Source organism: Archocentrus centrarchus, chromosome 9 (assembly GCF_007364275.1).
Source record: "Archocentrus centrarchus isolate MPI-CPG fArcCen1 chromosome 9, fArcCen1, whole genome shotgun sequence".
NCBI classification, from domain to species: Eukaryota; Metazoa; Chordata; class Actinopteri; order Cichliformes; family Cichlidae; genus Archocentrus; species Archocentrus centrarchus.
The window spans coordinates 6,353,834-6,371,216 of record NC_044354.1 but is presented as its reverse complement, the minus strand read 5'-3'; the positions used below and the strand labels follow the sequence as shown (position 1 = coordinate 6,371,216).

The following is a 17,383-nucleotide window of genomic DNA, read 5'->3' as shown; positions in this document are numbered from 1 at the left end:
CGAGACAGTTATGATAGGAGGGTTACATACAGGTTCATTATAAACCTCACATAGGTTATACTATTTAGCTTGTGTACATTTCTCATAAATTATTATAAATAAACAAGGAAACGTCGACAGCACACCAAACGCTAGGTTGGGATTAGCCCCCTTTTCTGCAGCGGAACTTTTCTACGAAGTCGACGTTTTAGCGACGGACCGGTTTGGTTGCTGGACAGTGAAATGTTTACACGTGAGGTTTTTGCAGGGAAGCAGTTTCTGTATCCAGGTGTTTAAAGTCAAATGCAGTTGTTCGTCACGTTAAAATAACAAGGTTTGTATTTTAAGGTATTCATAAACGTTTAGTCTGTTGTGTTAAATACGATTTTAGGCGAACGATAAAGTTAGCCTGTTAGCTGTCGTTGTTTAACTGTGTCAGACTTTTTTGGTCTCATCATAAGTAACCGAGCGGGGATTTTTTTTTTTTTTTAATTTACTGACTTCCAGACTTGAGTTTAAAATGGGAAAACTAAGAAAGAAACATAACTGGAAGGGAAGACAGCAAAGTGACGCTCAGCCATCAGCAGATGAAGACAAGACAGATGTTGTGGTGGAGCTAAAAGGTAAGAAAACATCTCAGGCACTTATCATATCGTGGCTTCTGTCACCCTGACTCCTCTGTTTGCCTCGGTCTTCATCAGATGGGTCCAGACTGAAAGGTGTAGATGAGAGCAACGCTTTGGTCCTTCCATCCAGCAAAGCCAAGAAGAAAAAATCCTCGCTGGCACCCGTCTCCAAGAAGAAGCCCCTCACCAAGAAGCAGAAGAAGGAGCTGCAGAAGGTCCTGGAGCGCAAGGAGAAGAAAGCAAAGGTAAGAAAGCTTCTGACAAAGAAGAAAGGTGTTTCTCTGCCTTTCTTCTGAGCAAATAGTGATAACAGAGAATACACACATCATCATGTAAGCAAAGCTATGATGTGTTTATCTGATTAATGGCTGCTGGTTTATTGTGATATAGTGACATTTTATGACACCCAGTCACTGACATGTCATTAAACCCATTAATCCCTGTTCTACCAGGTGAATTGGGCCTAAATGTTAACAGTCAAGCTCACATGCCATTTACACGTTACTCTCTTTTCTGTCCAGAGATCAGACATTCTGGCCAAACTGGCTGAGGTCCAGCTTCCAGAATCCGAACTGAAGCTGCTGTACACCACTTCCAAACTGGGAACAGGTGAAAAGCTCTACCAGGCTAAACGGTAAGTGCACAACACAACATGTTAGTGGGGATAAAGAACCCGTGTGAATGTATCTTAATGAAGAAGATGGAGTAAAAGCTTTTCTTGTTTGTTTTTTGTTTGTTTGTTTTAATTTGTTCAGGTCATCAGATGACGTGAACGATGAAGACTCTGGTCCAAAGATTAGCAGTGTCAGCGGAGCAAACAGGAAGAGAAAATGGAAGGAAGAGGAGGAAGATGAAGAAGAAGAACAAAAGGCAGAAGAGAGTAGTGATGTGGACACATCGTCTGACGATTGTGATGATGATGAGCAGGAGGATGAAGTTAATAATAACACAGAAATGAGTGAATCGAAGGAAACCAGCTCTGCCTGTCATGAGACCAAACAGGAAGTGAAGGTGGAGCAAGAGGCCACAGAGCAAGATGGAGAGAAACAGAAGAAGATTTTAGAGCAGGAGAAGGTTCAGAAAAAGAAGCTGTCAGAGCCAGCTGTTTTTATTCCCGTCGATAGATCGGCAGAAGTACAGGTGAGCGTAAAGTTGCCCTGCAAACTAGACCTTAGAAAGGTGTATTTGTGCATTTGCTTCAATCCTGTTTTACTGTGCTGCTGCAGGAGGCTCGTCTGAAGCTGCCCATACTGGCAGAGGAGCAGGTCATCATGGAGGCAGTGAGAGAAAATCCCTGTGTCGTCATCTGTGGAGAGACAGGGAGTGGAAAGACCACTCAGGTGCCACAGTTTCTGTATGAAGCTGGATACGCCAGGTAGTTTGTCCACTTTATGGCGGGCGCTGCCTTTAAATGTTTCACTGGAGTAAAAGGTGTGTGCAGGATTCCAGTTTGTCATCCCACTCACTCTTTATTCCTGCAGTGGCAGTGGGATGATCGGTATCACAGAGCCGAGGAGGGTAGCAGCTGTCAGCATGTCCCACAGAGTGGCCAAAGAGATGAACCTGCCCACACAGTAAATGAACTTCATTCTATGTAGATGTTCACAATAATTAAAAATAAATACAGTTCAATTAGAAGTTTAAAAAATGTAAATTTGTGGTGGTAATTGTGCGGGTTTGTGTGTCTGTGATCAGGGTCGTGTCATACCAGATTCGATATGAAGGGAACGTGACGAGCGACACGAAGATAAAGTTCATGACAGACGGCGTCCTGCTGAAGGAGATTCAGAAGGTATCAACTTCTTTCTACTGAGTCGCCGGATTAAAATAATATGGTGGAGGTGGAGGAACATTTAGGTTCCTCTCATTGTCATTTATGACTCCTTGAGAACGTAACTGCTGATTCACGGCAACAGCCAGAGTGCTGAGTAAGTGTTTATGTTTAGCCTGCACATTTAGGAGGACCCAGATATTCAGATTTTTCACAAACAGAATTTTCCATCTATTCAAGCCAGTTGAGTCAGTTCTAATGAGGAAGGTTAATCCTTTGGTTTTAAAGCAATAACAAATGCTTATTTCCATCTTTGAAGAATGATGCGAGAGATATGAGAGCATCATGTTAAGATGGTGAGATGCAGTGTTACAGTCCCGAAGTTACCAGTTCATTTTCTTGATGAATTATCCTGCTGATCATTTTCTTTCTTTCTTTATTTTAAAATCTGTTAAATGCAAAAAATATTCAGTATAAAACTGTCTCTAAATACTTTAATTTTCTCCAGTTTTTTCAGTGTCTCTGTTTGGTGTTGCAGGATTTTTTGCTCCAAAAATATAACATAATCATCATTGATGAAGCACACGAAAGGAGTGTCTACACTGACATCCTCATCGGATTGTTATCTCGCATCGTCCCTCTCAGAAACAAGGTAGGAAATGCAACATCTTAATGTTCCTGATTTAGAGAAAACATTTTGCTTCTATAAGAACTTTTTTGTCCCTCCCCTCCATCTCGCTGCAGAAAGGCATGCCCATGAAGCTCCTGATCATGTCCGCTACCCTGCGGGTTGAAGACTTCACGGAAAACCAGCGGCTGTTTCGGACGCCGCCGCCTGTCATCAAGGTGGACGCTCGTCAGTTCCCGGTCACTATCCACTTCAACAAACGCACACCGCTGGAGGATTACACCGGAGAGGCCTTTCACAAAACCTGCAAAATCCACCGGATGCTGCCTCCAGGTAGTTTTTGTGTTTATATTTGTTTTCTACAAAAAGCGGTGACCAGAGAGGGGAAAATCCCCGAAAGAATATTTGAAGATACATGATTAAAATATATTTTGGTTTCAAAGCCTGCTCCATGTTTTCCCCCTGTTCTCTCTCCCAGCTTTCCTGTCTTCTCTCCACTCTTCTGTGTCAATAAAGGCTAAAAATCCAAACAAATAATTAAAATATAAACACAAAACTGCACGTAAACATCAAACTGCACATAAGTTTAAGAGTAATCAAAATAAACAAATTTTACATCTGAAGAAATTGTTTAATAATAAACATGATTATCATCATTTAATTGTTATACAATAATTAATTTTATTTCTTTATGGGGAGTTTTGCCTGTCAGGTAACTGACTTTTTAAAGTTATTTTACATGAAAATAAGGGGCATTTGTATTTTTCTGTAAAAGTGAATTGTGTGGTAACTCGTTGGGTTAAACTGCAGCTGCTGTTAGAGATTAACCTTTCCTCAGATACACTCCCTGCTTCTTTTTATGCTGTGTTGTGTCCTTCAGGTGGGATTCTGGTGTTTCTGACCGGTCAGGCTGAGGTTCACAATCTCTGCAGAAGACTGAGAAAAGCTTTCCCCTTCAGAAAGGATGTCACAGCCACAGGTGAGCGGTCGACCCCCTCACGCTCTGACATGCATATCTGAGCAGGGACTGTGATTCTGTATATTTACTTGCTTCTGTGTCCAGCTGAAGATGAGGAAGCTGACACCTCAGAGGCAATGAGGAAGTTCAAGAAGGCCAAACAGAAGAAGACTGTTGTAAGGCAACTTCTTTTTTTTCACCAAAAACATATTTTACCTTCACCTCACTCCCCAACAGATATTTCTCGTGGACATATTTTAAGCGTGTTTACTGTTGTCTCCAGTCTCTGCCCCGAATCGACTTGGATAACTATTCCGCCCTGCCCGTGGATGAAGGCGATGAGGACAGAGAGGCGGGGATCGGGGATGAGGAGGATGGAGACTCCGATCTTGACCTTGGAGATGATCCCGCTGATGAAGGCAAGCTAGTCCGAATAACTCTTTACAGTCCAAGCGGATGCATTTCAGATGAGCAGCGTTAGAAATTCTGCCCTGTATTTTCTCTCCGTAGAGGAGAAGGCGGACACGTCCATCCCGCTCTACGTCCTCCCGCTCTACTCTCTGCTGGCCCCCGAGCAGCAGGCTAAGGTAAGATTAATACCTTACGACAGAACGAAACTGATAAAAACTGCATCCATTATTTTTGCAATAATATAAATATTATGACAGATGTACAGATGTACCTGGATGGACGATGAAAACTTCTGATTTAATGTACATGCCACAATAATCCCTGATAGCAGCCACTTAGCTTCTCTTTGTAGCAGATAAATCATTACAGTTCTATTTATGCCTTCTTGTTTACAAAACAATGCATTATCATGCATTAGAGTAGAAACACATTAAAAGGGCAAAAATGAACCTGACAAAACAGCCAGTTAGTTGCACACTCCTGCTGGCCTTGCAGTGACAGCTTAATTATCTTATTGCATCATTCCTTCTCAATTCTTCATATTGGAAAAAAAAAAAAAAACTTCTTATCTCACCATGACAGATTTTCCTGAAGAAGTCCAGGGGAAAGATTCATTTCCTAATAGAAAAACTAAAATAAACAAACCCACTGTATGGAAGCTTGTTTTTCCCAATAAAATAATTACCTTGAGTTATAAAAAATTTTCAACTTAACTCAAAATTTCAAGTTATTTTATCAGATGTTTGTGTTAGTAAGTCAAGATTTGTGGTACTTCTGAAATTTTGAAATAATTAGATTTTTAATATTTTTTTTTTCCCAGTGGTGGAAATAAGCTTCCATGCTTACAGGGTTCGTTCGTATCTGATTGAATAGTTCACTTATGAGATGGAGAAACAAAATGAGTTGGAAAGTCTAAAATTAAAATTTCTCCACCTGGGCCTGGCCTCCATAGTTGCATGTGACCTGTCAGTCTGTTTGTGACCCCGCCCCTCCCCGGAAGAAAACTGCAAATTCCAATTATGGATAAGACGAGTATGGAATTATATTTAGGTCAAAAGTCACACACGAGAAAGAAAAAAAACAATCCACGCAAATAATGTAATTTCCAAGAGCTGGTATTCATTCCTCACAAGTAAATTCAACAGCTCGCGTACGTAGAACTCAGCAGCCGCGCGCACAAAAAAACATCGCGCACACAAGTGTCTGCTGCGCACCTGTGTTGCTGCAGGTTCACGCTCTGTGAGGAAACTTTATGCGTGCAGAGCTGAATTCTGTGCCCATTAAGAAACTGACTTTGATCGTTTGGGCGGAGCCTATAGAGCCTAATGTAGTTGGTCACTTTGATGGATAGCTCAGGTTACTGCGTTAGACCGAATTATACTGTGGCAGCAACATAAGAGTTGTTTTAAACTGGATTTGATCACAATCTGGAGAATAAAGTTTCCAGAATTAACTAGTAGTTATTGTTTTCTGTCAAGTGACTTATTGCATAATACCATCTTTTAGTGTGATTAAAAATGCTTGAATTTGACCCTGGGAAAGGTGTGTGAACCCTGATGCTACTGTCAGTAGTTTTCTAAAGAAAAAAAAAACTGCCTCCAAGATTGTGGTTTCTACAAGTCTCCAAATCTGCTGCCAGAGATCTGGTATCCAAATATTTTAGGGACTTCAAGGATCCAACATCCAACTCCTGAGGGTCCACATTTATAGAGACATAGTACCAGAATTTTACCCTAAATAATTGGGTGAAGTGGTTTTCTGGATTATGGAATTTCAAACTGGTCCCTGTTATCAGGTGACCCTGTTATCCACACCTGAGATGGAGAAAATGAAACCATGCTTGTGTGGCATACGTTTACAAACAGGGGTTTGAGTTGGCTCATGAGCCAAGCTGTAACTAAATCAAAAGTGTTATCCGTAAATAGATTTGCAGCATGCTTCTTAGACTATGCACATATTAATCCATCACCAGGCTGCATGCTGTGGTATTGATGAGTAGCTAAGATAAGATAAGATAAGATAGTGTTTATTTGTCACATGCACAGTTATACACAGTACAATGCACAGTGAAATGTATTTTGTACCTGCAACCATATATACACACACATATAAATAAGAAGAATAATAAAAATAAAAAAAGTAAAGTAAAAAGTAATTCACACTATACACTATACTCTATATACTATACACTATACACACTTTTATAAATTATAATATTTACATTGTGCAATAATGGTCCAGTTAGGGCTCAGAGTTGAGCAGACGGATGGCTTGTGGGTAAAAACTCTTCTTCAACCTTTCAGTCTTAGTCCTCAGGCAGCGGTAACGCCGGCCTGATGGGAGCAGGGAGAAGAGAGAGTGTCCGGGGTGGCTGGGCTGTTTTAGGATCTTCATGGCCCTCAGCCTGCACTGCTTGGTGTAAATGTCCTGCAGGTTGGGGAGGGTGGTTCTGATGGTCCGTTCAGCTGAACGAACCACCCTTTTTAGGGCCATGAAGTCCTGCTTGGCGCAGTTTCCCATCCAGGTGGTGATGCTCCCACGCATGATGCTCTCGATGGTGCAGGTGTAAAAGTTCCTGAGCACCTTGAGTGAGAGCTTGAAGTCTCTCAGCCGCCTGAGGAGGTAGAGACGCTGTCTGGCCTTCTTCACAGTGATGTTTATGTGATGAGTCCAGGACAGGTCCTGTGAGATGGTCACTCCCAGGTATTTGAAAGTGTCCACTCTTTCCACCTCAGCACCACTGATGACAAGTGGATGGTAGTCCCTCTGCTGCTTCCTGCTGAAGTCCACGATCAGTTCCTTTGTTTTGCTGACGTTGAGCAGGAGGTGGTTCTCCTGGCACCAGTTCTCCAGGCGGGAGACCTCTCTCCTGTAGGCTGTCTCCTCATTGTGAGAGATTAGTCCCACAACAGCAGTGTCGTCAGCAAACTTGATGATGACGTTGGACTCTGACGTGGCCTCGCAGTCATGGGTGTACAGTGAGTACAGCAGAGGGCTGAGCACACAGCCTTGGGGGGATCCAGTGTTGAGGGTGAGGGAGGATGAGGTGAGGTGACCCACTCGTACCACCTGTGGTCTGCTGGTCAGGAAGCTGTGAACCCACCTGCACAGGGATGGGCCCAGGCCCAGGTCCAGCAGCTTAGAGACCAGCCTGGAGGGAACTATGGTGTTGAATGCTGAGCTGTAATCTACAAACAGCACTCTCACATAGTTCCCCTTACCAGTGTCTATGTGTGAAAGGGTCTTGTGGAGGAGGAAGGATATGGCGTCATCTGTGGATCTGTCTGGCCGGTATGCAAACTGTAGTGGGTCGAGGGTGGTGGGCAGTGAGGAGGTGATGAATGTCTTGATGAGTCTCTCAAAACACTTCATCACCACAGAGGTGAGTGCTATGGGCCTGAAGTCATTGGGGCTGCTGGGGTGTGGTTTCTTTGGGACAGGGACTATGATGGACTTTTTAAAGCAGGTGGGAATCACACACAGTTTCAGTGAGAGGTTGAATATCAGCGTAAACACAGGTGCCAGCTGGTCAGCGCAGGTCTTAAGGACACGTCCACTAATACCGTCTGGTCCAGCCGCTTTCCTGGTGTTTACACGTCTAAACGCCCTCCTCACGTCGCGCTCCGTCACAGTGAGTGTCTCCGCCCCTCCGGCCGGGAGCGCAGCGGGCTGTCGGCTTCCCGACAATAATAAACAATAAGTATTAGTTTATTACTAATGCAAAGTGTGTAAAATCCATTGTGTTCATAAGGTTTAAGAAATCTGAAATTATAAGCTCCAGTTTCTTAACAAGCTTTAGACATCCTTTGAGCTCTTTTCAGACTTTTCCCAGTAGCTGATGAGTCACATGATGCTTTTATGATGACATCATGTACGTGCATGCTTGTTGGTTGCAGGTGTTCAGGCCTCCTCCTCCCGGGACTCGTCTTTGCGTCATTGCCACCAATGTGGCAGAGACTTCTTTGACCATCCCTGGTATCAAGTACGTGGTTGACTGCGGTCGAGTTAAGAAACGTTTTTACGACAAAGTAACCGGAGTGTCGTCCTTTAAAGTCACATGGACCTCGCAGGCTTCAGCCAATCAGAGGGCAGGTAGAGCAGGACGAACAGAGCCAGGACACTGCTACAGGTCAGAACTGTTAAACTATGGGCTGTGTTTTTTTGTGTGTGTGTGTTTTACACGAGGAGGATTTTCACAGATGTTTCTCCCGGTTTCTGTAGGTTGTACTCCTCTGCAGTATTTGGGGATTTCAGCTTGTTCTCAGAGGCAGAGATCACTCGCAGGCCTGTGGAAGACCTGGTTTTACAGATGAAGGACCTCAACATAGAAAAGGTCAGTAAAATCTGAAATGCTGCCTTAAAAGAGAAAAAGGTCCGATAATAACAGAGTCCTATTTTCTGTTTTCTGCAGGTGGTCAATTTTCCTTTTCCCACACCTCCGTCTACTGAGGCTCTAGTTGCAGCAGAGCAGTTATTGGTATCGTTGGGAGCTCTGGAAGAGCCATCGTGTACTGGAAGGTAACTTTCTACTGCTTCTCTTAAGTGTAATTAACAAGGTCCCTGTTTTTGTTTTTTCAGGTCACAGCATATTTATTAAAAGGGTTAACAAAGTGTTATCCATCCCAGCCTCCCTCCACTGGCTCCCGGTTAGTTTTAGTTTTGTGTAGTAAGTCAGAAACACAGCGGGTTCCCAGCGCCTCACATGGACACAGTTGTTCCAGTGCTTTCTTTGCTCTGCATTCAGCATGTTTGTTGTTTGTTTTGTTTTTTTGTTCTTTCCTTTATCAGCTGCCACCAGCTCTCCTCGTTGCAGGCTCCTCTCTGTCTGGTCCCAGTGTGCTGCTACTGCATAAATAGTGGAGAGTGATTAGACAATATGTAGCTGCGGTTCCACACAGCTCCTCCGTGAATCGCCACCTTATCGTGGTGGAGGGGTTTGTGTGTCCCAGTGATCCCAGGAGCTATGTTGTCTGGGGGCTTGTCCCCCTGGCAGGGTCTCCCATGGCAAACTGGTCCTGGGTGAGGGTCCAGACAAAGAGCGGTTCAGAAGACCCTTATGAGTGAAAAAACAAGGGAACAGTTTACCCTGCCCGGGATAGGGTTACCGGGGCCCCACCCTGGAGCCAGGCCTGGGGAGGGAGCTCGAGGGAGAGCGTCTGGTGGCCAGGCATTAGCCCGTGGTGCTTGGCCGGGCGCAGCCCGAAGAGGTTACATGGGCCCGCCCTCCTGCAGGCCCACCACCCGCAGGAGGTGTCGTAGGGGTCGGGTGCAATGTGTGTCGGGCGGTGGCCGAGGGCGGAGGCCCTGGCGGACCGATCCCCGGCTATCGAAACTGGCTGTTGGGACATGGAATGTCACCTCTCTGGTGGGGAAGGAGCCTGAGCTAGTGCGTGAGGTTGAGAGATACCAGCTAGACATAGTTGGGCTCACCTCAACGCATGGCCTGGGCTCTGGAACCAGTCTCCTGGAGAAGGGCTGGACTCTGTTCCAGTCTGGAGTTGCCCTCGGTGAGAGGCGGCGAGCTGGGGTGGGTATTCTTGTATCCCCCCGGCTTGCTGCCTGTACGTCGGAGTTTTCACCGGTGGACGAGAGGGTAGTTTCCCTGCGCCTTCGGGCTGGGGAACGGGTCCTGACTGTTGTTTGCGCTTATGCGCCGAATGACAGTTCAGGGTACCCACCCTTTTTGGAGTTGCTGGGTGGGGTGCTGGAGAGTGCTCCATCTGGTGACTCCATAGTCTTGCTGGGAGACTTCAACGCTCACGTGGGCAATGACAGTGAGACCTGGAGGGGCGTGATTGGGAGGAACGGCCTGCCCGATCTGAACCCGAATGGTGTTTTGTTATTGGACTTCTGTGCAAACCACAGTTTGTCCATAACAAACACCGTGTTCGAACACAAGGATGTCCATAAGTGCACATGGCACCAGGACACCCTAGGTCGCAGGTCGATGATCGATTTTGTAATCGTATCATCAGATCTGCGGCCGTATGTTCTGGACACTCGGGTGAAGAGAGGAGCTGAGCTGTCAACTGATCACCACCTGGTGGTGAGTTGGATCAGGTGGCGGGGGAAGATGCTGGACAGACCTGGCACACCTAAACGTATTGTGAGGGTGCGCTGGGAACGCCTGGCAGAAGCCCCAGTCCGGGAGATCTTCAACTCCCACCTCCGGCAGAACTTCGACAGCATTCCGAGGGAGGCTGAGGACATTGAGTCCGAATGGACCATGTTCCGCACCTCCATTGTTGAGGCGGCTGCTCAGAGCTGTGGCTGCAAGGTGGTTGGTGCCTGTCGTGGTGGTAACCCCCGAACCAGATGGTGGTCACCGGAGGTGAAGGGAGCCATCAAGCTGAAGAAAGAGTCCTATCGGGCTTGGTTAGCCTGTGGGACTCCGGAGGCAGCTGACAGGTATCGACAGGCCAAGCGGAATGCAGCTCGGGCAGTGGCCGAAGCAAAAACTCGGGTGTGGGAGGAGTTCGGTGAGGCTATGGAAAAAGACTTTCGGACGGCATCGAAGCGATTCTGGCAAACCGTCAGGCGACTCAGGAGGGGAAAGCAGTGCTTCACTCACACTGTTTATAGTGCGGGGGGGGTGCTGCTGACTTCAACTGAGGCTATAGTCGGACGGTGGAAGGAATACTTCGAGGACCTTCTGAATCCCACTGACACGCCTTCTGTAGTGGAAGCAGAGTCTGGGGATGAGGGGGATGACTTGACCATCACTGGGGGTGAGGTCACTGAGGTAGTTAAACAACTCCTTGGTGGCAGAGCCCCTGGGGTGGACGAGATTCGCCCTGAGTTCCTGAAGGCTCTGGATGTTGTAGGGCTGTCTTGGTTGATACGCCTCTGCAACATCGCGTGGAGATCTGGGGCAGTGCCATTGGATTGGCAGAGCGGGGTGGTGGTCCCCATCTTTAAGAAGGGAGACCGGAGGGTGTGCTCCAACTTTCGGGGGATCACACTCCTCAGCCTCCCCGGTAAGGTCTATGCCAGGGTGCTGGAAAGGAGGGTGCGTCCGTTAGTCGAACCTCGGATTCAGGAGGAACAATGCGGTTTTCGTCCTGGTCGTGGAACGCTGGACCAGCTCTTTACCCTCTCAAGGATATTCGAGTGTGCGTGGGAGTTTGCCCAACCAGTCTACATGTGCTTTGTGGACTTGGAGAAGGCATTCGACCGTGTTCCTCGGGGTGTTCTTTGGGAGGTTCTGCGGGAGTATGGGGTGTCTGGCCCATTGTTGCGGGCCATTCAGTCCTTGTACAACCACAGTGAGAGCTTGGTCCGTATAGCCGGTAATAAGTCGGATTTGTTTCCTGTGGGTGTTGGACTCCGTCAGGGCTGCCCTTTGTCACCGATTCTGTTCATAATTTTTATGGACAGAATTTCTAGGCGTAGCCAGGTGGCGGAAGGCTTCTTCCTTGGTGGCCTCAGAGTCTCATCTCTGCTTTTTGCAGATGATGCGGTTCTGTTGGCTTCATCACGGGGGGGCCTCCAGCTCGCAGTGGAACGGTTCGCAGCCGAGTGTGAAGCGGCTGGCATGAGAATCAGCACCTCTAAGTCTGAGGCCATGGTCCTCAGCCGGAAAAGGGTGGAGTGCCATCTCCGGCTCAGGAACGAGTTCTTGCCTCAAGTGGAGGAGTTTAAGTATCTCGGGGTCTTGTTCACGAGTGATGGGAGAAGGGAACGGGAGATCGACAGGCGGATCGGGGCTGCTTCTGCAGTGATGCGGACGCTGCACCGGTCCGTCGTGGTGAAGAGGGAGCTTAGCGTAAAAGCGAAGCTCTCGATTTACCGGTCGATCTACGTTCCTACCCTCACCTATGGTCACGAGCTTTGGGTAGTGACCGAAAGAATAAGATCGCGAATACAAGTGGCAGAAATGAGTTTCCTTCGAAGGGTGGCTGGCCTCTCCCTTAGAGATAGGGTGAGGAGTGCGGCCATCCGGGAGGGGCTCGGAGTAGAGCCGCTGCTCCTCCACATCGAAAGGAGCCAGTTGAGGTGGCTCGGGCATCTGATTAGGATGCCTCCTGGCCGCCTCCTGGGTGAGGTGTTCCGGGCATGTCCCACCGGGAGGAGGCCCCGTGGTAGACCCAGGACACGCTGGAGAGATTGTGTATCTCGGCTGGCCTGGGAACGCCTTGGGGTCCCTCCGGATGAGCTGGAGGAGGTGGCTGGGGAGAGGGAAGCTTGGGCTTCTCTGCTTAGGCTTCTGCCCCCGCGACCCGGCCCCGGATAAGCGGAAGAAAATGGATGGATGGATGGATGGATGGACGGTTCCACACAGCTTCCCCTAGCACTGTACCCTGAAGCACCTGCCCCCTCTCTCCTCTCATAGCTGAGCCACAAACCACAACCTGCTGCCACAGATCCATCTCGAGATTTTATTTGTCTTTAAAACTTTTAATGGATCTGCACCTCCTTACATATCTGAGGTGCTGACTCCATTCATCCCGTCGAAGTCAGAAAGGCCAGTCAACCTGTTTCTCCTGGTAATCCCAAAAACTACAGAAAACCAGGTGCATTCAAGCATTTTCAGCTATAGCCCCCTCAAACTTTGGAACAATCTCCCTGCCCATGTTACGGTTACCCCCTCATTGCCTGTTTTTAGCTCTGCTGTCAACAACAGACAGCAGTCAGCGGAGCTTATCTGATACCGAGCTATTCAGCATTCGTCCATCAACTTTTTGCTAAATTCGCTACTCTTATATTTTTTGAAATCTTATAAAACTTGGCACAAATACTCTATAGGTAAGCCTTTACAAAATCTGCCCACATATGCCCACTCATGTAAACTGTTTCTTTACTTTTTATAAGGTTGAAAGAAATGCAGCGAGCGAAGCTGAGCTGTCCCATCACCCCTCTGGGCAGAGCGATGGCTTCGTTCCCCGTGGCTCCACGTTATGCTAAAGTGTTAGCACTCGGGAAGCAGCAGGATTGCCTGCCATACATCATCGCTGTGGTAGCAGCCATGACAGTCCGGGAAATTTTTGAAGACCTTGACAGGTAGGCAGTTTTTCCTTTATTGTGTGTGTTTGTAGGTAAAAGATTAATTATAAACCAAACGTGTCAGTATTGAGTTTTTTCTAAAGAGAAAAAATGTAGAAATTGATGCTTTGGAAGAGCAGAAGATACCATACAAATGCAATTAACTTTAAATGTAACATTAAAACATGAAGTATTCTGCAAGTTCATTGTGTTTTCAAGCAGAAAATGTGACTTTTGTTTATTTTTTGTCTCACCTCAGACCTGCGCGTAGCGAAGATGAGAGCTCCAAGCTCAATCAGCGTCAAGCTCGGCTGACCCAAATGAGGAGGTTGTGGGCCGGGCAGGGAGCCTCACTCCTCCTGGGGGACCTCATGGTTATGCTGGGTGAGCTTACTCTTTGTTCAGGTTACAGTAGTGGTCAGTATTGTAGGAAGCCTGAAGAGCGCGTTATATGGCTTCAAAATTATAAATTTCTTCCAGGTTTTACCATCAGCAGAATTTTGAGGTGAAGCTGAAACAGCAGGGGGCTCGTCATTAGAATAAGATTTTATACCTGTGTTTGCAGGTGCTGTTGGTGCTTGTGAATTTGCTGGCTGTACTCCCAAGTTTTGTGAGAACAATGGGCTGAGGTATAAAGCCATGGTGGAGATCAGGAAGCTCAGAGGACAACTTACCAATGCAGGTACATGCACGTAGCAAACAGAGATAATTTAATGCATCTGCTCCTGAAAAGCAGCTGCAAATCATTTTTCTTCACTCTTCCCAGTGAATTCAGTGTGTCCAGAGGTGGGAGTCTTTGTGGATCCTAAGATGACTCCACCGACAGAGCACCAGGTGGTTTGCTTGCGGCAGATTGTTCTGGCAGGTCTTGGAGACCATCTTGCGCGGCTCGTCCAAGGAGAGGATTTGGTGGACCCAAAATGGAAAAATGCATACAAGGTAAGTCCCTTTGTGGCCTGTAAGTGTACATTAGGGGTATGTGCTGTGTCATTGCTCTTCATATTCTCATCTTTTATCTGTTTTCACTCATAGACTCCACTTATGGACGAGCCGGTGTTTATTCATCCAAATTCTGCGTTGTTCAAAAAACTTCCAGAGTTTGTGGTCTACCAGGAGATCATGGAGACCAGCAAGATGTACATGAAAGGTAAATGAGCCTGTTGAGAAGGGGAATAAGCTCACGTGTCCTCTTAGTGGTCCATCCGTATTCAGTCTCTGGCACTGTCTTGATTGCATGACTTCTTGTGTGAATGTTTTTCTCCATTTTCACCTATTTTCTAAAAATCTTGCTTCTTTAATCCCCAAATTACACATAACTTGGCACAGCTGTTACTGAAAACAAGACTTGACTGATGCCTTCTCTTATTTCCTGTCAGGTGTTTCAGCGGTAGAAGCAGAGTGGGTCCCACAGCTTCTCCCGCAGTACTGTCACTTCGGCGCTCCACTGGAGTCACCATCACCGTGGTTCTGTTCTTCCACCGGCACCATTAGATGCCACCGTTCAAGCACCTTCTGTAAGTTCTCTCCAGCAGACTACTGGAGATGAAACTTGTTTCTGCCTACGGTTAATTGTTAACTGGCATGTTTTTTCCTGCAGTCCGTGTGGGTTGGCAGCTGCCGACAGTGGAGATGGAGTATCCAGAGGGCCTGGAGCGCTACAAGCTGTTTGCCAAGTTTCTTCTGGAGGGACAGGTACTGGTCATGACCATTGCCACAGGGCCTTTTTGTTTACATGTATCCACAGTAGTTGTTACCTTGAAAAACCCTCCCTGTAGTTCCTGTTTGGTTTGCATTATTCTCTTTGTACCAAAAAGAGCAATAAATAAATAAATAAAAACACAGAAAACAATGCAATCTAAAACTTAAAACTGCACAAATAAGAAACCTGACAGGTACAGTTCCCTCATGCAGTAATATTTACTTTGTGTGGTTATCAGGTTTGTCCTGCACTAAAGAAACACAGCAATCACCTACTGTCAAACCCCGCCATCATGCTGAAAACATGGGCAAAGTAAGCTGATGCTCTCTCACACATTTTTCTTCCCATTTTTACTGCATTTTCTACTTAATTTTCTTTACAAACTGGCATGTCTCGAGGAAGTTTTCTTCTTTTCTCTGTCATGTCTTGCTTTAGGTTGCAGCCCAGGACGGAGGCTTTGCTGGGACCACTGGTATCAAAGAAAGTTGACTGCAGAGAGGCACTCCTCTCTCTCTGGAAAACTGAAGAGAAATGTAAGTATTAAAGTTCTTTGTTTGCTTATGATTTCATTAGTTGTCTTGTCATCCAATTTTGTCTTTTTTTTTAATGTATTTTTCTCCACCCACAGTTCTGTTGTCTGCGTACTGCCAGTGGTTACCTGAATCTGTGCACCAGGAAGTAGCTAAAACTTGGCCTCCTCTATAAAGGCCTGCATCTGACAAGACTTTTGACCGGAGACGTCACATGAAGCTACCTTTTGGCAGAGTCTAAATCTTTTAACTCTAGCATTTGTTTTGTATGGTTAATCAAAGGGCCACCACAACACTGCCTTTTATTAGTTTTGTATTTTATAGACTGCAAGACTTGTAAAAAAGATACAAAGCTACATTTGAGATGTCTTTTATCTTGTTATATGTGCTGCTGTTGTTTTTGTATGTCTGATTTGGTCTTCATAAGACCTATAAACACTGACTGTGATAAAGGCTGCTATTTGACATTTTTTCATGCTTGGTGATCAGTGTGGTTGAAGGTTAAAGGACAGCTGAACTGCTTTCATACTGTACTGTGTTTTATTCACCCTTAGGATTATTAACTAGCTAAAAAACAACAATTGTGGTATCAACAGGGTATCCAACTTTGGGATGGAGTCACAAAGCTATTAAACAGTGGGTGAACATTTACCAGTAACAGCATTTCAATAACAGCAGTGCCAGGTTACTGTCCTGGGAGTGCTTGATAATGAAAAGTTCTGCCTGTAAGAGTTGTTAAATAGCTGATTTGGGTCTTTCATTTGATTTTCACACGCTTCCTCATCATTATGGTTTCACTAAATCTCAAAGACTAAACGTTTTCCTGGGGGATGTGAAAAAAGGAAAAAAAAGACAAACTTCCATTCTTGATCTAAAAAAAGTTGCATCATAAATAGCTTTTCTATAATAACTCGGTCCAAGATAACTGCTAAACCCATGTGTGAGATGTTAAATAGTAATAATAGTAAGGAGGGAAAAAATACAAAAAAACCAACTGTGGGATTTGACCAAAACACTCCCAGTTGTGGACTTCTGATATTTGCAACATCTGAAATACATAGGTCATGTATGCTGACTGGAAAATGGTGATCCCCAGAAGCAGGAACACAGTAGAAAGGCTGCTGAACATGAATGTGCAGCAGGTGAGAAGGAAGGTTTGTGCAACTGCCAGATTATATATTCAGTTAGGAGCACCCCAAGACCAAGCAAAATGCACCTAGAGTAAAAGAGGGTCATAAAGTGAGGGCAGCTATGAAGAGTGGAAAGGCAGTTTGTCCAGATGGCATACCTGTGGCGGTATGGAGATCTCTCAGAGGGAGGACGTTAGACTTCTTAACCAGAGGATCTCTGAGAAATGGAGAAGTGTACCAGTACTTAAGATCAATGGTGCTGTGCAGAGCTGCAGTAACTACAGAGGGATAAAGTTAACGGCCATGCCATAAAGATATGGGAAAGAGTTGTTGAAGCTAGGTTAAGAAGAGAGGTGTTGATCAGTGAGCAGCGTTATGGTTTCATGCCATGAAAGAGCACTACAAATTAGATTTTTGCTTTGAGAGTGTTGATAGGAAAGTACAAAGAAGGTGAGAAGGAATTGCACTCTGTGCATCTAGAGAAGGGATCCTCAAGTCCAGGCCTCAAGGACCCGTGTCCTGCAACTTTTAGATGTGTCTCTGCTTCAGTACACCTGAGTTAAATATAGAAGTCATTAGCAGGACTCTGGAGAACTTGACTGTATACTGAGGAGGTAATTCAGCCATTTGATTCAGGTGTGTTGGATCAGGGACACATCTAAAACCTGG

The 17,383-nt window shown here is 45.9% G+C and overlaps 1 protein-coding gene across 1 annotated transcript; it reads left to right on the top strand.

The window, feature by feature from the left end:
• Positions 1-128: 128 nt before the first annotated feature.
• Positions 129-16,031, top strand: dhx37 (DEAH (Asp-Glu-Ala-His) box polypeptide 37). The gene is made up of 27 exons (XM_030737504.1): positions 129-313; positions 487-602; positions 681-850; positions 1,127-1,239; positions 1,361-1,745; positions 1,832-1,980; positions 2,087-2,179; positions 2,301-2,397; positions 2,915-3,028; positions 3,121-3,337; positions 3,885-3,983; positions 4,068-4,138; positions 4,246-4,381; positions 4,473-4,549; positions 8,270-8,502; positions 8,595-8,706; positions 8,785-8,891; positions 13,185-13,373; positions 13,615-13,739; positions 13,921-14,037; positions 14,122-14,294; positions 14,388-14,502; positions 14,732-14,869; positions 14,953-15,047; positions 15,293-15,366; positions 15,490-15,587; positions 15,683-16,031. The coding sequence occupies exons 2-27, from the start codon at positions 500-502 to the stop codon at positions 15,757-15,759; spliced, it is 3,477 nt and encodes a 1,158-aa protein (XP_030593364.1). The 5' UTR covers positions 129-313; positions 487-499; the 3' UTR covers positions 15,760-16,031.
• Positions 16,032-17,383: the final 1,352 nt, after the last annotated feature.